Source organism: Athene noctua, chromosome 2, assembly GCF_965140245.1.
Source record: "Athene noctua chromosome 2, bAthNoc1.hap1.1, whole genome shotgun sequence".
NCBI lineage: Eukaryota > Metazoa > Chordata > Aves > Strigiformes > Strigidae > Athene > Athene noctua.
This window is the reverse complement of record NC_134038.1, coordinates 16,366,718-16,393,152: the sequence shown is the minus strand read 5'-3', so window position 1 is coordinate 16,393,152 and position 26,435 is coordinate 16,366,718. Positions and strand designations below refer to the sequence as shown.

The 26,435-nt window shown below is 38.9% G+C and overlaps 1 protein-coding gene across 1 annotated transcript; it reads right to left on the bottom strand.

Annotated features, from left to right (window-relative positions):
* Positions 1-1,040: 1,040 nt before the first annotated feature.
* Positions 1,041-25,803, bottom strand: RAD21 (RAD21 cohesin complex component). The gene is made up of 14 exons (XM_074898509.1): positions 25,614-25,803; positions 18,460-18,633; positions 16,491-16,620; positions 14,229-14,328; positions 13,187-13,293; positions 12,140-12,343; positions 11,432-11,557; positions 11,101-11,223; positions 9,618-9,841; positions 9,147-9,312; positions 8,647-8,798; positions 6,964-7,113; positions 5,448-5,531; positions 1,041-2,874 (listed from the first exon to the last, which is right to left on the bottom strand). Exons 2-14 carry the CDS (start codon positions 18,601-18,603, stop codon positions 2,683-2,685), a joined length of 1,902 nt encoding a protein of 633 aa, XP_074754610.1. The 5' UTR covers positions 18,604-18,633; positions 25,614-25,803; the 3' UTR covers positions 1,041-2,682.
* Positions 25,804-26,435: the final 632 nt, after the last annotated feature.

The window sequence follows — 26,435 nt, the reverse complement described above, 5'->3', positions numbered from 1 at the left end:
ATCAGTATATTACCGTGAAGCCTGATTTCAAAGAAATGTAAATCTGTCGGTACTACTTCCAGGCCATGTTCAAAACTAGTAACGAATCCTGGACATTATAAAGCAGAGCTTGCATTCACTACCTCAGATTATATTTAGTGTCATCGGGAGCACATATTTGGACAAAATCAGCTTGTCATGAGTGCTGATCCCAGTGGTGTAAGAAAAAGCAAAACCAATGATAAAAATGTCCTAGATCACTGATGTAACAAAAAGGTAAACAGCTACCTTTCATTGTAGTCCAAGTATGTGAGTTCCCATGCTTCTCTCCCTCACAGAGCTTTAACCACAGGAATGAAAAATCAAGTCATTTTGCAGTGCAGGCAAGCTGTACACATATGCACGCTCAGGCTAGCTCCACACCAGCCAGCCTGCATCCTACAGACTCAGAGCACAACAAAGTCAGTCCCACTGCTTTCACAGGTAGCTCAAAAGCAGTCGTCACTCTGGTGTGGAGCCCAGATCCAGGTTGGTTCTTCAACTTCCAGAGACAGCTCATGTCAAGACAATTCATGACCCTGGGCTCTGAATGAGCTCTGCAGGTAGCCCAAGTGACTCCACGGGAGATGCACTGTTTCTACAGGATTGGATCCAAGTGTCTGGATCTACCAGGAGCACTTAACTTCAGCAGCACTGACATACCCACATGGAGAGGCAATTCTAGAAGGAAGGGAACAACAGAGCTAAAGGAATTCAAGCTGGATAAATTCTAGCATTCAGAAGGGACTGGCATGGAGATGAATCACATTTTATAGACAGCGTCCCCTGATTTTCTACACAGACATTCCTAGCATAGAACGCTTGAACAAAACCACAGCACGGCTAGTAAAATAACTCTTCCTTCCTAATGGCAAGAAATCGGTTTACATATTCAAGCTTTAAATCACTCAAAGAGCTAAATTATTACACTTCCACTCCTAATACCAAAACAAGCAACCTGTAAATGCTAGGTCCCTACTACATAAGTGAAAGGTGTTCAAACAAGATACAGAGCTAATACATAACAGCTTATAACACAACTTTTATTAGAAAAGTTATACATAACAGCATCAACTATTTTCAAGAATATTAACCTTGAAAAGCAACAAAAACAGACTAAAAATGTATAACAAGAAACTAATGACCTTTTCTATAATTAAACATTCAAGTTATCTACAATGTCTCTTTTTACAAAGGGGAAAAAAAAAAAATCATGGTTTTACAGGCACATCATGTTGAAAATAAAGCTGCAGTAACTTTATACAATTAACTTTTCCAAGGATTATTAAAACATGGTTATCATGTAGTCTCAGATTTTTTTTAAACATTCACATAATTTTACAGTTGAGTATACACTGAAATTTCAGAGTCCCAAAATTATTTCACAAAAGTGCCAACATTAAAACCAGAACCTTCAGTGTGAATAATTTTGCCCTAAAAAAAGTTAAGACAGGTTTCTATAATCAACATATTCACATAATTTCTGGTGCTACCTGGTCTAACAGTAAAGCTTCATTCTTTGTAAGTAAAATCAAGTGGGACTTCTTTTGCAAAACAGATAAAATGTTTTGAACACAGGAGTGTGCATTATTGGAAAAATTCATACTAAAACCATAAATATATCCAAAGAGCCATTAACACACTACACAATTAAGTGGAACTGTGCCCGTTTGTACTGTATATTCAAGTTTGCTGCCCTTTCGGTACAGGTGGTATCTGAATTTAGCATCTTTACAAAGGCAATCTGTTCAATTTCTCTTATTCTTATTCCCATATGCCTACTTAATAAAAATCAGATAATTTACAATCTAGAAGTCTGTTTTAAAAAGTCTGGAGTTTATATACAGCTCTAACAAACCAAAAGCATTCTGATATCTTAAAGGTTTAAATGAAATGACTAGAGTTTTTATTTGACGCTTATTAACAGTGATTAGCCATTATCAGTAGTGGACCATAATGAGGTGACAAGTGAAAAGGAATGTTTCGTCTAAAATGCCTAACACATGTTCTGTCCTTTCATGTATGCAATAGTATCACATAGAGGAAGTGCTTTCCACAGACACCCGTTTCCCCTTAGCATCAAGGGCTACAAAAATCTGACTGCAAAAATGCAGTGACAACACAAGCTGACATATCAGGCACTACCTTTCATATTGGCAGCTTTAAGAGACCCACGGTATGCACAAAGATCTAGGGAAGGGGAGAAAAACCCACTACTATGAGAAGCAGACTGAACATTTTAGACGAGTTTGGCAAAGTTTTTAATCAGACAATAGGTTGGCCATTCAGGTTTACTTGTATAGGTTAAAAATATCACTATTCAATCAACTAGTCAAATTATCGTAAGACATCTTCATCGATACTCAACATTACATGCACGAATATTGCACACATCTGCTCTGAGTTGTTAAAACAATCTTCATCTGGGTCCTTGAGCTGCCTGGTTTCTGCAGTTAGAACTCAAGTCACCCACCCCAGCAGTTTCACTAAAAATTTAAGTGGTAAATTTAAAATACAAAAACCAAAATAACCCAAAAAGAGAACCAAGGACTTTATACAGACAATAAAATCTAAATTTTCTGCAATGGTCTTGTGGGCCCTACAGATGGGGCAATACATGTACGCACTAGTGAAACAAACACTAGCTCTGCTGTATCTAACCATTCAAATAATATGAAATCTGGGACCAGGTGTTGCAATGATGTCACTGTAAGGCTCCTCCTGTGTCAGCTCTATAGCTTGCTGCTTTTTAAGTACCAGGAAACTGTAGAATTTTGCAGCTGCTTGTTTTCTATTTGTATTTCTGCACAGCTCAAGCAAACTGATAGATTCTGCTCCAGTCTTAGCAAGAGCTCTCTGAAAAACAAACATTGATATCACAAATTAAATAGAGAAGTACACACAAACAAGAACATCCACTGGCAAGATTATGTTTGTTGTCACCCAGGACGCTGAGAGATTGGAAAGGACTTGACGCTGATGGGGACATTGCAACACGTGTATGAAAATTTCTATATGGATCTTTTTCTATATGAAACCAAGTAGGCTTCCCAGAGATATGCGAAAAAATCAGTCTTGGATCTGTGCAACTTACTCCAGAAACACTGTAGTAGTGTTTTTATAGTATTTTTTTTGACTACAGAACAAATGTTTTTAAATAGTTTATTTCTCAAAATAACTCCAAAAATAATCATGATCTATTGTTTAAAACAAAATTTCAAGAGCTAAAAAGATGCATAATTTTCCCAAGCTGAAAGCCTGCTTATTTCTTAAATTCCTCTGTTTGTCTGAAACTAAGTACCCAAAGTCACTTACATTTTTTCAAAGTCTTGGCTAGAATATGAAAAATTCAGGAAAATACATCTGTTTGCTGGCTAGAACAACAACTGACGTGTTCAATTTAAAGCAGAACCGTCTGCTCTGGAATATCTACTAGATGAAAAGATATTAGGATGGCCAAACCAAATTACTTTGTATTAAACAGATCTTAACTTCATTACAGACTTAATGTTTCAGCCATCCAGTGTGATCCTCTTTTAAGCACATGGAAGAAAGAATTGGAAAAAAAAAAAAAAAGCAGCTAGACATGGTCCAGAAGAGAATTCTTAAGCTCTTTTCAGAAATTGATGAAACATTCAGAAAGGAAAACATTACACAACACTACCAACTAAACATCTGCATACTTTAAAAATTTCTTCTAAGTAACAGTTGTACTGGTTTGGGCTGGGACAGAGTTAATTTTCTTCAAAGCAGCTCATATGGTGCTATGTTTTGGATTGGAGCAAATGTTTTTATTTTGGAGCTAGTAGGCTGGGGGTGCACAAGAAGGTGGGAGGGGACACAGCTGGGACAGCTGACCCCAACTGATCAAAGGGATATTCCATACCATATGATGTCATGCTCAGCAATAAAAACTGGGGGAAAGAAGGGAGGGGGTGCGCACATTTGGGGTTACAACATTTGTCTTCCCAAGTAACCATTATGTGTAATGAAGCCCTACTTTCCTAGAAATGGCTAAATGTCTGCCTGCTGTTAGGCAGCAGTGAATGAATTCCTTATTTTGCTTTGCTTGCACACACAACTGCTGCTTTAGATAGTTTAATAGCTACCTCAACCTACACGTTTTCTTGCTTTACCCTGCTGATTCTCTCCCTCATCCCACCAGGGGTTAGTGTGCAAGCAGCTGTGTGGGGCTGAGCTGACTACCAGGGTTAAACCACAGCAACAGTTTAGAAATTGTAACTAGTAGAATTCTTGCAGGTGTGCAAAAAACCCAACTTATATCACATTAGTCTACAATGTAATCTGAACTAAATTTAGGTGTGTTTAAGTGTCATAAAGACTATTTATGAGTTTAAAATTAAGGTTTCATTGTTTAGAGATGTAAGCAAGTAATTCTTACAATCTAACTCTACTACCGTTTTCCAGAAATGTAAAAATTTTGCTTGATTATATCATACTTTTGAGAAACTTGACAGAATATGAAATACTACTACATCTCAGTTTACTGAAGTCAGCCGCATTCACTCCCCCAGTCTACGATAATGGAACTCCAGAGATACAATAATGACAATGAACTTTTATCAGCAGCGATAAAGCCTATCAATTTTACAGAAAATTGAGGATTACTTTGGAAAACAAACAGCTTAGATGGAACTGAAACACTTCAGTGACAGTAGAATCTCAGGAACTGCCAAAATGTTTAAGGGAACAAAGGGGTAGGAGCCACAAACTAGACTGAAAGGCAAAGGCAGTCCAACAGTGTCTGAAGTACAAATACAGAGACTTATATGCAAACAAACAGCAGTCTGCACTTAAGCTCAAGTGTATACTAAGGGTGTTCAATTATCTTATCAGAAAAAAGCTCTTAGTTCTAGCAAGCAAGAATCCATCCTATAAAGATTATCTGTCTGTGCAGACCAAAACCACATGCTGAACAGTAATGCTGCACCTCAGCCAAGGTCAGTTTCCCACAGTTGTTATAGATTCAGGTTATCATAGCATGGAAATTTTCAAACTAGCCTAGCTGGGAGTAAACATCCAGTAAATGGTTTTATCCCTAGACCTTGATGAGGTTTGCCTAGGGTCACATCGCACAAAGTCAGAGGTGCTAAGGTTTGATTAAAACCACAAACCAAATAATTTTAAAATTTTAATTTCTGGGAGTCTAACTTGCACACAAAGTGTGACCATAAAGGCTAAAAAAGATTTAAGCAAAAAATTTTACTTCAAAAGTTCTTGGGAGAAGAGTGACAGTTGTATTATGATTTAATCAGTTACAAGCATTTTTCTTCCCCTCCAAGACTGAACTATGTAGCCTGTAACACCTACTGCAAAAAAAACCCACTCTTAACCTTTTAACTCTAGTCAAAAGTGTTGGTGGGCACACTCAAAAGCTACTTTAATATAAATCAAATTATCATGTGTACCTGAAGTCCATGAAGCATTTGTTGAGTTCTCTTGTTCCATCTCCTTTCTTCTTGATCCTGATCACCCCCTGTGCCATCTTCTTCCTGCAAGTGTACAAAATTCACACATTTACAAAGCAATAATCTTTTCATCCACTGAGTTATGAAATTAAAAACATTTCTAGTTATCACTGCAGCTTTTTTCTTCTGATCAAGTCAGAAGGCTTAGATAACTTGAGTCACAGGATACATCCAGGAGAGGCAGGAAGTGGGACAGAGGAAGACACACATGTAATTGATGTACCATAGTAAGGTTGCTTGCCACTGACTATACTCAAAATGTTATGCTGACAATTAGTAAAACAAAGAAGTTCAGTCATTATAGCTGAATGAGAAGAGACATTTCAGTCTAATCTAGGACTTCAAGTACTGAACCTGTGCAGTATCAGCAATGCTTTTATTTTTGCAAACGTTACCAAACACAGACATGTTCTCATTTCACTGTGGAAACAGAACCATTGAAAAAGAAAATGGGTTGCTGCTAGAAGCTGTGAGGGTCACCTATAACAACTCAGCTCCCCATGTCACCTACACAGAGCAGTACTTGTTTATGGAAGATGTGTTATATATGGCTTTTACAATAAAAACTATTTTGAATCAGGAATTTTAAAAATTACCATAAAAGTGACACATGCAAGCAGTATCTGCTTTGTTTCCAGTCTTGAAATCAAGAACCTCAATTTATGCAGAAAAACTGCTTAGCCAATTTTTTTATTTTTCAAAACTAAGTCAGCATGTATTTCCTCCTCTTCATTGTACTACCTTTAAAGTAACTTTTCTCTGCATCCAGCAACATCCTGAAATGGTCAGGCAGTTGGACTATATGATCATTGTAAGTCCCTTCCAACCGAAAAGAGTCTATTTTAACAGCTTTTTACATAGCTAGGAAAGGCATCTTGACTAAAGTAATTCACATTTCTTCATACATAAAACTTGTTACAGAAGGAAACTTGACATGTCCGATACATTTTTTTCCAACAAAACAGATTTGATAAAACTAATTGAATACTATGCATTTTGGATGTAAAATAAAAAGAATCAATGAATTTTGTTTTGATATCCTCAGAATATTAAATAAGAATATTAAATACTGTAGTTAAGAAACTACTTCATTTATCACATTAGGATAGGGACTGTTTTCTTACAAAAACCTACCTTTATTAAGTGTCATGAACTATTTAAAATATAAATATATAAAACCATAAAATTGAGTTCAAAACTTCTTGTATAAGGCATCATAGACTGATTTAATACAACCATGTGTGAGAACAGGAAAACCCTCTAATTCAAAGGAGCTCTACAATTTATAAAATGGAATAATGTAAACAATATAAAATGGGCATGGAATAATTTAAAAATCTACATTTCCAAAGGTTATCATTTCCCAAGCAATGACTGAAGACTTATTTATTAATTTAATGAATCTGAAGTCGAACAGTGCTGGGGAACACACAAACCCTTTCTACAGAGTTCTTACCTCCTCTTCCTCCTCCTCCTCTTTTTCCTTTTCCTTCTCCTTCTCTTTTTCTGGCAGAAGTTCTAGCTCTGGTATTAGCTGGCAGATGTTTTGGGGCTCCTCTGGAGGCATTTCTACAGGTGGTATTTCCAGCTGTTGTGATGGTGGATGCTTTAAGGGTATACAACACAGTTAGCATCATTTCATCCATGCTTTTACAATATACTGCTGATGCTACAAACTAGTTTCACAAAACCCAAGTGTCTAAATCTTAGCTGTTTGCCAGAGTTTTTCATTTCTGAAAAATGAAAAGCAATACGTTTTGTTTTGCTGTGCATCCATGTATCCTTTAGATTTTATTCAAACCAGAAATTACAATACCACTCTAGAAAAAAGGCTTTCCAGTAACTTCACTTAGTCCACCATCCAAACTACTGATCTCATTTCTTGGATCATTACATGCAACTTTAAAATCCCACATAACCAGATGCAGTGCTACATGAACACACTTTAACTCACTGGAAGAAGACATCTTCAAAATATCAAAATGTTGTTCTTTGCAATACAAGCATGAAGGCATTGAAATGTAGCTACTTTGTAAAGTTTCCAAAAATGTAGGAGTGACTTTGATGCTCAATTATCATTTTCAGATGAAATTTATATCAAGAGGAAAATCCAGAAGAGCAGTTTAACAGAATTTATGTAGTGAGTTTTAATAAAATTAATATACAGTATTCTCCCCCTATACACAGTTAAGTGTTGCCAGTAAAGTTACCTTGACACCTGAAACTGTTTCTACACATAACTTAAAATGGCTCAAGCTAACTTCTGTTTCAGAGTCATACAGCACGTATCACTACAGTTATGTTGCTAGAGGCCTGACCTGGTTGGCATGATCAAAGAATTCCCAACGCACAACAATACCATTGACTTCAGTAGAAAGTATAAACAGCCAATGCCAATCTCACAATGTCATTGGCAACATGGCCAAGAGGAGCAGCAGCTGCCATCCTTTTTAGTAAGACATTGTCACATCTAACTGTCTCATTCTACAGTGAACAACCTGTTAACCAAGAAATATGTGAAAAGTGGGATTAAAAAATTGCACAAATATAAGACAGCATAAACCAGGACTGTTCTCACCAGGTTAGCATTCAGAAAAAGAATACACCTTTCATTTTGCCCATTTCATCTCCCCTGCACAAATACAGTTTCCTTTTATACTGCATCATAGCTTTTACAGAAGAGGTAGACGATAGTTAGTTTCCAAGTCTACTCCATAACTCAACTAGGAAATCTCTTCTGAAGATCAAAGTTTTTCTTTAACCCTTAACCCTGGAACACTAGGACTATCTTAAAAAAAGAAGTTGGTGCAGCTAGCACAGTCCTCTCTTCATCAGTGAAAGCTGTTTGTATACACTTGCCAAGCAGAAGAACTTTGTGTGCAATACACTTTACTCTTTGAACACTTGTTCCAGAGGAACCAGTGCCATTTCTTTATCCTACCTGAATTTTAAATGTTTCAGTAAGCTCTCCACTTCAGAAAAACACCATAAAGACTACCCAGGGACAAAGATTATGATACTACTCCAGCATCTCTCAACACCACAGAAATCTAGTGCCTCCAATCTGCGTCACTTCCTGCTCAAGGACACTACCCAATTCTCAGTCTCAAAAAAAAAAAAAAAAAAAAATCTTACTCACAGGTAACACTGGCTCTGGTTCTACTTGCTGCAGTTTGCGTTTAACACCTGTCTGAGGTGGTGGGGGTGGCATAACAGATTCATCCAGGTTGGTTCTGCTGCCTTCCATCATTGATTCTTGTAAACGACTTGGTTCTTCCAGAATAGGTTCATCTATATTCCACAACAAACTCAGGTTTAGATACTTTAGTACAGTGTCAAATTACATTACTAAGTCTAATCTGCTTGCATAGATTTTGCAGTGACTTCAACAGAATCGGTATAGATGTGTACACAACCCAATTCAATACCCATTTTTAATCCGCTGGATCAAACTGAATCTCTAAGTGTCTTCTACTTCTAGGAAAAAAGATGCTATTTTAAGTTACAGACTGCGTATCAAGCTAAATAACCATGACAAAGATCTTTGCTTCATTCACAATCTTTGGTGACTTAATATAAAGCACAAAGGAGAAAAATATGCTCTAAAGGAAAGCACAGCATCATTGCCAAGACACAAACCAATGACATCTCGTTGCTGCTGTTGCTGTTGTTGCTGCTGCTCCTCTCTGGGAACCTCTGGGTTTTCAAAGTCTTTAAGGAACTCATCGAGGTTGTCAGCTTCCCCACCTTTCCTCCTCTTTCTTAGGTCTTCTGGTACCAGGGGTGTAAGACAACGAGTAAAGAGCTACAGAGGAAAGGTTACATTATTCACCATTGTAGTTCTCAGTGTTCTTAATTTCATTTCAGGTCAAGTAATTACAGGCCATCTTTCTTTTCCATTTTTAAGCTCCTCTCCAACAGTAGTAACATTTTAAGAAATAATTTATTTCTGTAATTGATAAATATTTTAAGTATTTGCATTATCTTAGTTGTTTTAATGAGTTTTTTTTTAATTATAAATACTGCTATCACTATATCACTATTCATATGCCAATGTTTACTCTATATGAGGCACAATCCTGAATATATGAACCTGCACAAAAACATTACCTTCAGTAGCCTGTTATTCCACAAAGGCTGTGCAGGCAAAGAGAAAAGCTTTTCAACTCCACCAGTTTCTTTCCACATCATCAGTTTCTTAGTAGGAGGTGCCAAGTCCAAAGTGGTAACGATGTCAGAGTAGTCACTTAATTGGGCTCGAATAGTCTTACTATCCAGTTCTTTCACGCTGTCCACAATCAGCTTTCTCTTCCTCTTTGCTTTGGTTTCCTTGACTGTTGAGATTTTTAGCATGTAATGAAGGTTAGCTCAAACAGATACCACACTGTAGAATAATCTTGCAGGTTCTCTATAGGTCTTATTTGCCCATGTATAAAGCTGCCTCAAGAATCTAAGGCCATGTTAGCTTTGGGAGAAGGAATGAAAAGCTATAAGCACTATGAAAAGACAAACACTGAGAATGCTGTCCCATAACGTACAAATTCTTTTGTGTATACCTGTAGTTCTACTGAATCTACTTAAACCTCAACATCATCAGCTCCACATGCCTCCCTCCCTCATGGCTTGCTTCTCAGGCTGGTGTTCTTCAGTGGCAAGCCCCTGAGATATAAGGTCCCTCTGACCAAAGAGTCAAAATACCACGCCAAGTTTTTCCCCTAAGCCCTATCTGAGCTTTGGAAGTGTTAATGTGGGTGGTTATCTTACCTGTACCTCTCATCCTGCTCTAGAATGACTTTACTGTAAACTGCTTACAGCCTGGCACTCTGCAGCAGACCCTGAAGCTCTGGCAAACGCTGTCTTTGCTGGTCCCAGTGGATCAGCTAGGACCTCTGTTGCTAGCGTGCCGCCAGAGGGCAGTGCTAGGGCTTTTTAATTGGCCAAGCAGTAAATCAGGGCCTGGAGTTCAGTCTGAAAACACAGGACAAACTACATTTTTTCCAGATCTTATTTGTTTAAATAAAGCAGGGATCTGTTTATAATGAGCCAAACACAGTACCAGTTAAAATAAGAAAGTGTCTTGCATTAGAAAAAAACCCAAGAGATTTCACTATTTAGTAGAACTTCAAATATAAAGATGCATCTCCTGAATTCAGCAATTCATTAAAGCTATGAATCACTAGAAGAGCACTCATTCTCCATGTAAACAGTCACTCCTGGTCATCAAATACAATGTATTGAGAACAGTGTCCCACTAGAGATACTGTATTAGAATTAAAGACATGATGAGTTCTATCCCAACTCACTGTTATTTTAACCAGCATGTTGATCAAAAGCTAGAGTACCATGCCACTATACATACCGACTGCACAAACTACAAACTAGTATCCTCCAAGACCATCACCGTAAGCTACCTACCTACCTGGAAAGTACTGGAAGGCTACCGTTAGAATAAAAGAAATTCAGCACTTCGTCACTGGTTTCTCTTCTAACTGAGAAGTCAAGTCAGCAGCAGTGCTAGACATTCATTTCCACTCCAGCGAGCTAAGGTGATCTCTGACGAGTCAAGGGAAATATTCCCAAACAGCTTACTCACCCGTTATGTCAATAGGCTCCAGAGCAAAAGCTTCCTCTTCATTGGGAACAAGCGTTGTCTGATCAGTCATAGTTGGTAACGGTTCAACTGGATCTACCGAGTCTGGGCTGTCCGGTCCACCCACTGCCAATTAGAACAAGTATCTTGCACTACTGCCAAAATATGAAGAAACTGTGCTAATCCTTCCCATCCCCTCCTCCACACCTTAAAGTTGTTTACCACAGGATACAGGACACATACTTCTGAGTTCAAGATGCTTTTAAAGAATTAGCATCCCAATTAAATTAGTTGGAAACAAGTAATTCTAGATCTAGCCCTAGATAATACTCACTTGATACATTATCATCATCATCCATATCATCGTGGGGAGGCTGCTCTGGCATCATTACTCCACTTTCTGAGAGTGCAGGTGGGTCATCAAAAATACCACCATCATTATTACTGAGGAGTTTGTCATCTGAAACAACCATATGAAAGAAGAATCAGTTTTGCATCCACAAATTCATGAAACAAGTACAGGCAGATTTATGACAATATAGATAAAGACAGTGCAAAGGTTAGAGATACCTCTACTTACAATGCTGACACCAAAGTAACTAGGAGTGCTTTTTCAAGGCATATTTCAGCTCAAATTTTGAGCTTACGGATAACCTTTATCACAATACACTTGCCACATATTTGCATCCTACTAGGTTTTTTAGTACTTCACAGAGAAGCACTCAATACAATTCTCAATGTATTAAACCCTTGGAAGAAGTCAAGGAACAAGAAGAAATGCATACTGATTTTTCTCTAAAGAACATTATGTACAGAATGGAAAAACTCTAGATGATTTAATTTTACTCAGTCCAAAATATGCCAACACTTAACAGGCTACACATCATCTATACTGCTGTAGCACTCAAACCGGAATTCCACTGCTGAAGGCATAACTTAGAGAGGGACCCTGGCAACAAAGGAAACAACCTCCCCTCCATCCCCCCCAAGAACTACTGAGGCAGAAGGTAGGACAGAGGAAAAACAAGTTTCTCAGACATACCCAATATTCCACCATCATTTCCTTCTCCAAAATTATCATCTTTGTATTGGTCCTCATATTCCAGGTGATTAGATTTCTCATTGAGGTGACTGGTGCTCTGTTCAGGTTCCAGCAGGAGATTGGAAGCACTGGTGCTCACTAGCATGTCATCCTCAAATGCGCTACCTTCTCTCATCATCTCACGATCATCCATCCCAAAGTCACCTGCAAGAATACAATTTCACTACTGTAAATGCTAAAGAACCAAGATGCAAGAGACCTAGCTAATCAAAGGCCCAAATGTAAGACCAAACTTCAAGTTATCTTTATAGCAGAGTTAATGACAAGATGTAAGGAATTATGCCTAGCAATACTATAGCAAAAATACTGTTCAAACAACTATAAAAATAACCATCTCTTCTTCAAAGCATTTTATTATACTTTTAAAAATTGATTTTAACAAGATCCTACTAATTTTTAGCTGTACTGAAACTAAGAATTCCAAGGAATTCAAAAGAGCTGTACCTTATGCCTCAAGGTTGGGCTTCATGTAGAGAGAGCAAATCAACCCCACCATCGATACCTAGATCATACTTTCAAAAATATTACTAAATTATGGATTGTACTCTGGAAACTAGATGTTCAAATACAACTGTCTTCAGGTTTGATTCATATCTTAGAACGCTGTCCTTTAAAAGATACAAGTAAACTAGTCACCACTAACTGCTTCAGCTTTAGAAATCTCATAAGTTTCTGACTGAAATCATGCCTAGGATTAAAGCAATGGCTGACTTCATATTCACACCAGATTCTGAAAATTATAATTGACATAGCAGTTCACTAATTAACATGACTGAATATTCTTCAGCTTTATATAGGCAGTTGGAAGCCTGCTGAGTATTAGAGGACAGGATTTTTTGAAAAACTGGCGTGTACAAACTAAAAATTAAATGTACGGAAACACAGCATATTTTGTGCTTAGTGGGAAATCTGTAGTAATAGCAAAACCGTAACTTTACAGTTACCAAAACTAGCTTAGTAACAAATAATAATACATGAAATTTTTACCAAAGTCATTATCCTGAAGAATACTGATGTTGCCTACTTCTTCTCTCATTGTTATTTCTTCCACTCTACTCTGGTTCAGGCTGAACTGCTGGGCCACATCAATATCACTTAAACAAACAGAAGGCAATTATTAAAAATCTCCTTTTTAAAAACAAAATTAACAACAGATAAAGCCTGCTTAGATAAATGTGAAATTAGTTCCTAAGTAGTACACTAGACACAATTTTAAAAAAAAGCTGATGGCAAATACAAAATACTTAAACCAGTAAGACCATCCATGGTTAAAACCTACAATCTAAATTTTGTTAGCTTCTGGGAAACTTATCGGTAACTCCTCTCACTCCTTGTTATGTTGGGGTCAAAATTTTAAAGGCAAAACTGATAAAGGAAGAAAATACTCCCCCTCCTTCAAAATCTATTAACATAATTTCTCAAAAAGTATATCCAGTAACAGTACCAAGTTAACACTCTTTGAGGTGTGTTAAGGTACGTTTCTTACAATACAGCATTTTTATGCAGTTTCAAGTTAGTGTCCAAATAAATATACTCTAAATAGAACACTGAGTAAAGCAAAGTGTATCCCAGAAATTCCATTATGAGTAATACAAAAGGGTAATATAAATTTTTTTAAAGATCAAGACCTATTCAAGTTGTATTCTTATTATGTTTACAAGTAACCCATTAGTATTAAAAAGTTAAGAATTACAAGTGCCACTACAGAAGGTCAACAAGGACATTTCTACAAAACTAACCTGAGAATGTATGTGATGTAGAGTGCTTTGCACAGAAGAAAAAAGAAAATTATAATACATATCTGAGTTTTTCAGAAGCTTCTGTAAGGACAGCTTTAACTTTTGTTAAAATTACATGCTACTATGAACTTAAAATCAATACAAAGATGGTTGGTATATTAAAAGACTTAAGAATACTAGTTACCTACAGACTTTTAATTCAGCAATAAAATTTTTTCTCTTTAAAAACAGGTTCTCCTCAACTAAAACCAAACATCATTTGCACGGAAATAAAAAAAAGCCAAGCTTACTCTAGATCAGGAAGTGGTTGATCAAAATCATGGAATTCCTCAGGTAAAGTAATAGCATTGTAAGCAGCCTCTCTGTTTTCCTCAGGCAAATCGACAACCCCTGCAGAGAAGAACACTCAGACATAAGTTCCCATTCCTTACAAGGACAGCATTTTTTCCCTGTGCCTTCAGCATTGTTCTCTCTGCATGAGGTTCTTGTCTTTAAATTGTCAAATCAAAGTGATGCTAGACACCTACAAAGAGACCTTAGATCACGTTAGTATTGAAATTCAGTCCAAATTCAAAATATGTACCTTCCGCCCTCGTACTGTTTTGTATAACCCTGGAAGTTTCAAATCACTCCATAATCTTTGTGTAGCACAATGCAGAGCTGTGCAGCTAACACAGGTGTTGTATGTCATCACATTATGCAGGTACCTGCCATAAAATCATTTTACCATGGTGCTCCAGATGAGCTAGTTAGTCCTATATTTTGGTTTGAGTGAAGCAGTTGGTAATACAGCATGACTACTTTGTTACTCAGTCATGTAGTCAGTTCACTTAACTCTGAAAGTGCCAGCACAATACTGACTGTACTTGGGCTACACAAACTCTTAGGCTTCTACATTTAAAACATCTGGATGACCTACACCACATACATACCTTTCCTTGTCCTCCCGAGATGCTTAATCTGCTTTCAGTGGGCATTCTCAGAGCATGACTACCAGATTAGGCATCCCACAAAAACAGTGCCAGTAGTTGGTGCCTCTCTTATTTAAAGACTCAGAGGTCAGGACACTTGAAAGCACATGGGAAATGCAGGTTCAATTCTTCTGCAATTTGCAGATCTGAGATCTATGTTCTGCCTTCTGAGCCACATAACACAGGCAATTATGGGGTACAGATACTTCAGAAACACTCTGCCCACTGTGTTCCCCTGTACAATGGATAATCAAAGAACCAGTGTCCAGAGAGCCCAGGAACAAACAGGAGTCTGTAGTTTACTTGTCTTGGTACTTGGCTAGGGATGGAGACACCTAGGCCATCCTTTCAGGGCTATCCAACATTTTTACCTGTTTTACCTGGCTGCTTAAAATAAAACATGTAAATGATTCTCAAAGCAAAGATCAAGCCAATTCCTAAGCCACAAAGCTGAAAAACTGAGAACAAAGACAAGAGCCTCAGGTCAGCATGGCACTTTTTGTAAATCTTGTTTTAAGGCACTTCACCTTCTACATGCACTCTGTTGGAAGAGGGAAAAATGGGGAAAAATGGAGCCCTGTGAAATTAAGACAAATTTACATGTTGTCATCACCCAGGGAAGTTAAAAGCAACAGTAAACAGAAGGGTCACAGCAAATTGCCACTGAAAGCTACATAAAGTTCAATGCCTGAATCACAACACGAAGATCAGGAAATTAAGATAAAGGCATTATATACCTTAAGTTTTCTCAAATTTACTGTTGCGCTGGCTTTCAAGAGTTGCCTTTTAAAAAAAGTCTTAAGCTCAGCTTTTAAATCTATTACACTCACAAACTTAAAAAGGTAGAACATGATTCAGCAGCTGTAAGTACCCAGCAGAGTCACTGACACAGCTACACTTCAACTAGAAAAATGTTAACCAGGCCAGAATTAAAGAAAACTATCAACCATGTGTAAGCTAAGTAATTAACTGCTGGATGCAAAGTCATTTCAGATATTAATATGGCTCCCCATCTTCATGGAAAAATCTTACAGCAAGCAACAATGGGGGAAGTTACATGTCACATATACAAACAGGAAAATATCTTTGTTGTACACATTACAGCTCATGCTATTTCCAGAAACCAAAATGTGAAAGTGGCAAAAAACCACCTTATTTCTGTTTCTTTTCTAACTCGTGGCAAGGCAATCTTTACCCTTAATGAAAACAAGCTCTCTTCTGTGCTTCTACTCAGAACATGCAACCAGCCTTTTTCAGACTTGTGGCAGAAGGTAAAAACCATGCAGTATATTTTCATTTAACATCACACACCAACAGAAGCCAAAATCATAATTGAGATGATACTGCATCAGCGCTAATAGGAAAAATTTTCATTCAGAAATCAATTAAAAGATGTTTTGCAACATACAACTCAGTAACACAGCCAGCCTGAAGCTGCACTATAGAAAACAACTTCTCTTTTAATCCATTATACCTTTACGTAATTCTTGTACAGATACGGGAGGGTAGAATTGTATACCTTCTTAACAAATACCATTGTAAAACAACATAACTTTTCAGAGAGTACTTAAAGACAGATACCTGGACGAAAAGCCATCTTAATCTTAATGAAAGCCTCATTACAGTCTGCAAGAAGGTATTTTGCTTTCCTGTGGTAGATTCTAACAACACCTAGTAAGAGATGTCCTGAAGTTCGAAGTGCCATCTTCACCTAAAAACATATTGCACAATCAGTGAATTAGATTTAGCCTTGCTTTCTTTTTCCTTTAATGAAATTTCTGTCAGCTTTGTATAAGTTTTGCAGTAACATCAAATATCCAAAACAAGTATAAAAATCAGCAGAAAACTGAAGAAAGAAAGAATACAAAGTCTACAGTTCAAGATCATATTTCTACGTATTCTTTATGGATGACCTGGCAAATATCAGTAAATTTATAGCAGCTCACTCCAGGAATTCCCAAACTCTGTCTAGTGAAAAAAAAGAAAAAAAGAAAAAAGATGACAAGACCCGTTTTACCACATCTTTTTTCTGACACCTTTGTTACTTTAATTGTGAAAAAAGTAAAAAATACAAAAATTTGGACAACCATAAATTATGGTTTGCTTAAGTAAAATTTGGTTAAAAACTGTTACTTGTTACCTTTCCATCTTGTGTCCTGCAGTTAAGGAGAAAATCAGAGAGAAATAGTGGAATAGGTGGGGTGTCCATAAACAAGCACTGCCACATTATAACAAGTTTAAGTTCCTTTCCTTTTTAACCTCACTTGCTTTCCTACATTTAAGTAGTAATTGACTATCTGCTGTGAGAACAGAAAAATGAGATATTTGAGGGACAGATGCTTCTTAAGTACTTTAGTTTGAAAGAGCATGAGACTTGTGTTGAAGGGTGCATAGAATAACTGTCTCCCAGAATGACTAAGGCACACAAGGGTTTAATCTCAAACTCTCAGAATTCAAAATTTTTATGGCAGAGAATGTCTTCCTAATATTCCAGCTGATGAAAGTGTTACACGAAGTTAAATATATGAAAGAGTGCCTATCAATTCCTCCTTTTTCAAAAAGAATGCTGCAGTTCACTGAGTCCATGAACATTATCTTTTAAATCCTTCCAGAGCTGGAAGCAAATCACTGGTTTAGGATAAATAATATCTCTGTGACTGTACTATACATCTTTTGCTTATACTTAGCAGCTCTTCCAAAATCCAGAGTAGCATTATAGAAACATTGTTATATTTCTATCAATCAAAAGAAAAGCTAAAAATAAGCTTTGTTTTTCAAATAGTTACTTTTCTTATAAGACATTCAGACATCCGTGATGTGACAAAAGTCACAACCATATCAGTCCACTAGTTCTTAAATGAAAAATTTCCTTTTCATGAGTAGTAGAGGGGAAAAAAACATCTAAAAGCCCAAATTCCTCAAAATTTCCTCTGGTTTCACAACAGCCATTCAGAAGTGTTACATTCTTTCAGTTTTGTTATCTTTCACTTCCCAGAAAACCAGAGACTACAAGCTTCAAATGAAAGGCTTTTACACTAGAGTGTAGTATTTTTATTATATCCTTGTGTAACCAGTAACATTACAAGCTACCGCGATATTTCAGATCTTTTGGCTGTAGCAAAGCAGAAGCATGCTTTGTACTTAGATCACAAGTATATACAAGAATATCTTAAGTATTTTTTCTACAGTTCCCAGTAACAGCAGCACTGAAAGTGCCATCGTAAGGCCTGTAAAAGTTACTTCTTGAAAAGCCTGGGCTTTCTTCTCTTCCATTTGCTTCTAAATGATGCATAGTACATCAAGATACAAGTCCTTCAGTTATGCAAAGCAAGACATTTTGTAACTAAATTGCATGATACTTTAGCATTACAAAACTGATAAGAAAACACTCTTCAGAATCAAAGAGCCAACAGGGTACTTCACATCTGAACCAACCTTTTAAAATAGCAATGTTAATAATTTTGTTTCAGTGACCCAAATAGTAACTACCACCTGTACACACAATTTCTTTTCACTACAAGATAACATTACATCAGTGTAAAATAGATACCTTTGGTGAAATGATACTCTCCACACTGCTCTCCAGATTACATTCAAAAACATGGGCTTTGGTTAGCTTCTTATCCCAGTGGGCCGCCAGCCAGATTTTGGCCAGCGGCCCACGCTTGCTCAGGACAAAGTGGGCATAGAACATGGTCCCAGATGTCTAAAAGAAGGTGCAAACCTGCAAAAAGAAATGCAAATTTATTAATTTTTCCTAGAAATTTTTTTTGAGGACCATCTTGTAAACACATCCTTGATCCGCAGTAAGCAAAGCACATGCTTGCTTTTCAATCATTAAGGTCAAACTATTTGTATAAAATATGTAAGAAGCCAACACTTACAGTGGTGGCCACGTAACAGCTTATATATTTACTGCAGAGGAAATGTAAAGCAGGAAGAACAGCAACCAATGACCATTTACATAATTTGAAAATGCTTACCTTCCCACAAGAAAAAAAAATCTTCACTATATTAAACTTGATGGTAATGATACCAAACTCACATAATGCAAACATATCTCAGTTTTCAGTCCACAGTAGTCTTCTACCACTTCCATATCTTTCTACTCTTAATTCAGTAGGTACTTCTATACCAGTATATATTCTACATTGTTTCAGTAGAAAATCCAGCATTATAAAATATACAGTCCTGCACTTTTTGGACTTCACCATGTTTTCTTAAATAGAAAGTAAAATTATGTTTTCACTACTGAACAGATTGCTCTCCATTTCATAATCCTCTTAGGAGGAACACTTCAGTTTTTATTCAAGTTTTGACAAACATGGTAAAAAAATTGACTGCATTATTTCAAACTTCCTGAAGATTTCATTTTCTTCTTGCTCCTTCACCAGAAAACCAGAATTCCTTTTATCTACATATCTAGTAACTACCTTCTTACAGCTGATAAGATGCCAACATATCAAACTATGGGGAAGCAGAACAGCATGACGTCTTATGATCTAAACCTGCCAATTTCATGCATGAGGTAAGCATGGTTCAGTTCAATTACAAGTTGAGAAAACAAGTTTGCTTTAAAGAGATAGAAGATTCTCCACAAACAGCTTTTTCTCCAGAAGTACCTGTAACTAGGTAAAAAGAAGCAAAAAAGAACGGGACAGATGCAACAAGTGCATTTTAGTTTTTACCTTCTCCATGCCTACAGAAAAGCTATCAGAGAAAGCACAGGAATCTAACAGTAAAAGCAAGGCAGTTTAATCTGGGCAGAGCCAGTGTGAGGAGCATCAGTTTCTAGTCATAAAAAACCCCCAAGTGTTTCCCAAATGCATGCCAACACGGCTTATAAGCAAAAAGCGAAAACAGGGAAACACAAGCATTGGTAAACATGGCAGTTAGAGAGAGTCTCAAGAAGCCAATTCCTAAACCGTACCAGTTTACTTGTAAAGTAAGTTTCAAAGCAGCTAGGGTAGGGGTGCAGAGAGATATATATATAGGGCACACTTCACACACACACACACAAGCACAATTGTGACTGCTAAAAAAGTTAAGTACAGGGGCAAGAGAAGCACTGCATTACTGGTTCAGTAGAAGCAAAGTCAACCTCTAGATATCTGGATTACAGATGAAAAACTGTAGACCTAGGGGTAGATCTCTGAAAGTAAGGGCAAATAATTTTTTTTAAATTTTGCGGTTTTGCTTGTTTTATTTTAATAAATGGGATTTGAAGGAATATAAAGGATAGGGAAAATTATCTTTGTAGTTGTATCATACTCCATACTTATACCCCCTCATAGGTATTGCTCAACGTGCAAGATGATTAAAGTTTTGAATTTCAGCTGCATTAAAGAGAGAACAGAGTTGTTTGGACAACAGAACTGATTCTCAAGCTTATCTGTCCTAATAACAGACTGGCCACCGATTCTGTTCATAGCAAGAATGAACACAGCGGAGAGGATTTAAAGGAAATAAAGGCCATGTTCAGCTTCAGCTCGAGTTAACACAGTAGATCAAAAGGATTAAAACTACTCTTAGGAGTGAAGTTGATAGCTTTTATTGAGCAAGGAGACTTCCAAAACTGTTTCATTGTGCTTCCTAGAAAAGTTTGCTCATGTCCATCTTTGTGCAGTGCTGTCTTTAGTCCCTACACAGTCTCATCAAATAAAAAATTGACATTTTAACATTTTGTTAATCTGCAGCTTTGTTGTGACTAAAAGCTATCTAAAAGGAAGGTATTCTACTTCCCCCCCTCTGACCCCCAGTGTTTTGTGGAAGACATCACACTGTCTCAAAGGCCAGCAGATAATTCAAACCCTTGTGCATTTTCAAAGGCCTAATAGTATTTTTGTATATGCAGAGACTCAACTTTGCAGCACAATGTTTTGATATCTTGAGTTGCTACCACAACCCCTGCACTGCTCTGGTTAACAGCAGTCCTGTACATTACCTCTGAATACGAGGAACAGCAGAAAACACAAACATACAGTTAACAAAACCACTTGCATTACTCCACTAAAAACTTCCAACAACAGTTGCAAAATAATGTACTTTGATTCATGGTGTTTGGCACAATTATTTACGAATGCTTCATAATCATTAAAACATGTAGCATGAGTTTCACAAAACTTCAAACATACAGATAACTGTAACCCTGAAAATATACTGAAGATTGAATGTAATGAATATACTTAAGTTAAATGTGAAACATATTATTTGGACAACTTGGGACAGAAAAAACACCACTTTAAATCCCAGATAGCAAGGGCAATGCAAGCAAGAAACAACTATCCAAGAGGAAGCAAGGTTCCCCAAAAACTGAGCTGTCGGATCACACCAAGGCTAATGATTTCACAACTTTTCTTTTTTCTAACAGACACATTGGTAACTTCTACTTCATTATGTCTTTTAAAGCACTGACAAGGCAAGTCAAAGTACTCTCCATAGGGGAGGTTAACATATGTAAATGGGTTTCAAATCATATGCTTCATTAGCAATTAAATCAAAGAACAGAGACTGAAAACCCACTGCACCAAGGGAAGGGACAGAAACAGTAAGTGGTCACCTGTGTTTGTGGTTATTGCCCAGGCTTGACTGCCACTCAGTACTGGAGTTATGGATCAAACCTAAAACTTACTTGGAAGACGAATGAGAATATACCTGTGCAGGGTACTTAAACTTTTGGAGAGATTAAGAACAAAAAGCAACTTGCTTCTGACAGAAGTTGCCTGTTTCTCCTCATAGATAATGAAGCCTTGCCACAGCAAAACACATAAAGAGAAACAGTGATAATCAGACTACAAATTAATGTGTCTATTAATCTGAACTCTTATTAAGAAGTAATACTTCTATTCCCTGAAGCACTAATTTACTGTCACAATAGGAACCTCTGCCACATCCAAATTCCAGCAGATGCTCTGCTCTGGTAACACCTGGGTTACAACCACCTTACCTTTATGGTTTGGAGCTAGAGCAGTTCAGCTACTGTTGTTCAGAGCATCAGCACAATTGCTTAAAAGCAGGCCACAACTGTTGCTTTTTTTTTTCTTTTCAGATAATTCTTTTCCTTACTTCAGGCTTTTTGTCTGATTTTTCATTCATAGGCCAGTACGCTGATGCAGTGGCATAAAGAAGAAACAGATTTTTCTGGCACAATTTGAGACTGGGATGAATGTTAAAGAACTAAGACTTTCTTGGAGTGGCATAGTGCTCAGGCAGACACGTAAAACATATGTCGCTGGCTGCAAAAGCAACTCATAAGAATCCTCAAAAGAAAAAGGGTACTTGATGGCTCTTATAAAGCTTGTGAGGTAAAATATAACTGTTAACTTTTGAAATTGACTGGATATGAACCAGGACCTTGAAACTTGTTCTGAGAATTTACTCATTTTTCTGTCTTGCTTGCACTGCTGAGGCAAAAATAACATGTACTCGCACAAGACCAGGTGGGACCAAATCCTGATCTTGCCAAATTGTGTTTTTAAAAGACTTTAAACTTGATTTTAATTAACATCGAATTTGCTTCAATGTGCCACAATTGTCCTCAGGTTCCTCTGCCTAAATCGGTCCTCAACAATTGCATAATCTTAATTTTAGTATTTTTCTTTGTACAGAAGTTTAAAAAAAGGCTACAATTCAATACACAGAGTAACCAAACAAGTGAAACTAATACAATACAGATAGTACACTGGGTCTGACCCAGAATATGCCTGTTTCATTCTCATCTGAGTATCTGGTAATCGATCCTCCTGAAGAAGCAACAAGAAAATTGGGTAGATGCTACCTATGAACTTCATCTTAACCATCAATCTACAAATATTAAGTCTTAAAATCCTTCTGTCTATTAGAATGGCTATCTACCTAAACTCTGAAAAGCACTCTTGTATAGCTTGAGTCCCATTCTTCAAGACATTCAGAAAGAAGCTTTATGAACTAACAGCTGACAGCAACATTGCAGAGAACAGGTACAATATTTACCATATCTTAATTTGACCATGATTCACTCTAGCCCATTAAATCCACTTGCCTGTTACTCTACTAAGTCAGGTTAGGTATACACACACCAGTTCATATGTTAAGTTCAGTCTTCAATTTGTTTTATTGCCACCTACTTTTGTTACTTTTGTAAGACTACTCCAGAACCACGGTCATCTGCTGATCAGCAAACAACTTCCATACTACAATTTAAAAATCAGACAGTAATTTTTAATTCATTTGTTCTTATGCTATCCTTCAATCTCTCTTCTCTGCTGGTTCTGCCCTACACACATACTTTCTTCCTATGCTGTTTCTGTTTTGCTAAGCCCAGCCAGCCCTGAGTGATTTGGGGAAGAGTAGAGCTGGCCCTGCCAGACTTCAGCAGTCCAGAAGGATTACCCTGACACTGCAACTGTATTTTGAGTTCTTCAATTTTAACTCAATCCTTCACTACACAGTCCTCTTTACATGTCTAAAACCCCCCTGGTGCAGGCACTTATTAATGTGTCACTTGCAGGTTTCCTTAGCACAATGAACACCTGGTGCCAATGAAAACAAAACTTTATCACAGGACCAGTCTTCACAAACCCCATTAATAATGGCTTACAGTTCAATGCCTCTCTTCAGCACTATCTTAATTAATCTCCTTCCTTCAACCACCTTTATAATTCCCTGGTTAATCCACATTTTTCTGAATTTTAACATATTTTTTGTGGCACCTGCAGCTTTACTGAAGTTCAGTGACAGGTCACCTCAATTTCTTACGTCCACAAAATCAATTATTGAAAAGATGAAATTGAACTAGTCCAACTTGATATACCTTTGAATTTCCCATTTGTCTCCAGGTCTTGGTTTTCCCATCAATATTTTTTCTGAAATCCTATGACTAAGGTTGCACTACCAGGTCTAGAATTGCTCAAAACACACCACTCCTTTAAAGGAACTGCATTCACTGTTCTCCAATTACACTGTACTACCCACCTACATAATCAAATCTGCCAGAACCAGCGCCCCACTAAAGGTACTAATTCAAAAGGCAGATCACTCAGAATTATTGTACAGTATTTGATATTACTGAACCCTATGAACACTGTGCACCCCCCACCCCCAACTCCATTTTCCTATCTAAGTCTCAGCAGGTATTCTGCCCTTGCCTTTACATTCAGTACACTGATCCAGTGGAAAGGAGTCTTTTCAATTTTAAGCACTATTTCAATTACCCAACCTATTTTGTGCAATTCCAGTTCTAAGTCAAGCTAATCCACTTGCAGAAACTATGTATTAACACACTCCTTAAATGTACATAAGCTGAATAAGAGAATAGAATTCCTTATGTCACTTTATTTTCTGTGGCAATTACTCTTCTACACTGTTCATGCAGAGTCCAAATGTAAAAAACTTTCTAAAATTTTGCCTCAAAGAAGTTAAACTCATGTATTAACTGAGGCAAATACTCTCATTTCTGTGGGAAATCCCATTATATCAGCAACCCTGATGGCAAGACAAGACATATAATTTTGTGGTAATTTAAGTTTATTGTAGGGCTCACTAACTTTTTGCTCCTCCTTTTATTCCCCCCACCACACTTACTTCCTCTCTAGTTAAACCTTTTGATCAGTGGGCTTTGTGTTTTCAAGTTTCACAGAATGTCAAATATTTACAAATGAGCCTTCACAAAATAAAATGCAAGCTGGGCTCTACTTATGTTTTGATGTTTCCCCAGTTCTAAAGTTTTACTGAGGAAGAGATTAATAAAAGCGTATGCTTATTGCACACTTCACACAACATGGGCCTAAGTGACAACTTCTCCAAATCTACACTATTTTCTTCCATGTATCTAAATGTAAAGAACAATTTTCACTGAAACAGTGTCATGCCAATAAGTCAGTGACTCCAGACATCCTTCATTATTTATAAAAACACACCTTGTTTTATATTTAAAAGAAACCTTTCATTCAGGACCAGAGAGAAATCTTAAAAACTACAGTAATATTTATATCAGTGTCCACAGGAGCCGCCAGAGTAATATCTTAATTCAAGAGGCAGGCATTTTTAAAGAGGCCTTTTATTTGCAGAAGGTAGTTCATATGTTACTAGTGAGGATCGCGAGAACATTCAATAGTCTGCTTTATCCAAGTAACAAGCTAAATTACATTAGAAAATAAGAGATAAGCAGATGAAACTTTGCTCCTCTCCCCCTCCCCGGACTGCAGCAGCCTCGCAGCTACGTCGTGCCTTTTGCCAACCCACAGCCGGGGATCTGTTACATTATTCCGGCCGCCAGACCCCAACGCCTCGCTCCCTCCGCTCCCCCGTGGAAGCGGGGAGGCCACTGCGGCCTTCGTGCGTGGGACCGCTTCAGGCTCACAGACCGTCTCCACCCCAGAGCGCACACCCCTCTCTGCCTCCTCCCCGGCCGCCCGCTGCGCCGGACCTCGGCGCAGATCACCCCAACCAGCCGGGACCCCGACCCCAGCCCCACCGCCCTGCCCCTCCCGGGGAGCCTCCGGCGGCGCCGCACACCGCGCTGCCAGGTGGGCCCTCCCCTGCCGCCGGTCTCGCCAGGAGGGCTCGGCCGAAGAGCCGGCGCGGCAGGGGGCCGGCAGCCGAGCCTGAGTAGGCCGGCAGCGCCCCGAGAGCCAGGCTGCGGCCGGCCCCCGCCGTTCCCCTTAGGAGGGCGGCAGCGAGCCGGGGCGACCGGCGGGAGCGAGCGCGGCTGGAGCCACTCCTTACCCCGGTCCGGTGCTGGAGGAGGCTGGCGCGGCGGCTGGCGAGGCCGGGCTCGGTAACCGCTCCGCTCCTCCGAGCCGAGCCGAGCCTAGCCGCTCACTCAAACAAACAAGATGGCGGCCGCAGCCCTTCCTGCCGCCCAAACCAGCCGTTCAAATCGGCAGGATGTTTACTGTTAAACTGCCCCGCCGCCCCCCGCCCGCGCCGCCGCCTACCGCGCCTGCGCGCCACTCCGCGCCACGGGCCGCCAGGAGGCGGGCGCCCGGCCGGAACGGCCCGTTGCGCATGCGCGCAGCCCCGCGCCGGGAGCCGCCGCCCGGGAGAGGGCGGGGCAGCGGGGCTGACTAAAGGCTGGGCCAGGGCGCCGGGGCAGGGCTGCGGGGAGCTGCGGGGAGCTGCGGGGAGCTGCGGGGAGCTGCGCCCGTCCGCGCCCTCCCCCGCCGTTCCGGGGCGTGCCCCGCCCGCAGGCCCCGCCTACCGCCCTCCTGTGCGGCCTGGTGCGGGGTCCAGGCACAGGGCCTGGTCCGGGGCCGCGTTCCCCGGGGCGGTCAGGCAGCCCGCCAGCCTGTGGGGTGCCCCTGGGTGCTGCCTGGTGGGGCCTGGCCGGGGGACGCTGCTCCGCCCAACCTCGGAGTCCCGCCGGGGCTGCCCCTGGGCCGCAGCCTGTGCTCCTTAACGCTCTCGTTACCCCGGCAGACGAACAGCACTGCCTTCAAGGTGGCTCCGAATTTTTAGTTAACTTGTTTTAAAGCAAAACAAAAGACTCGCATTTAAAAGCAGCGTCCTTTTTTTAAAGCCTGCTTCCTTAAGACGGTTGACACACCC

Coding starts and splice junctions, on each gene's coding strand:
- RAD21 (XM_074898509.1), bottom strand. CDS start 18,603: ATGTTCTATGCCCACTTTGTCCTGAGCAAGCGTGGGCCGCTGGCCAAA. Junction 12,344..13,186: donor TCTTCAGGATAATGACTTTG/GTAAAAATTTCA, acceptor GTATTCTTGCAG/GTGACTTTGGGATGGATGAT. Junction 2,875..5,447: donor AAATGCTTCATGGACTTCAG/GTACACATGATA, acceptor TTTGTTTTTCAG/AGAGCTCTTGCTAAGACTGG.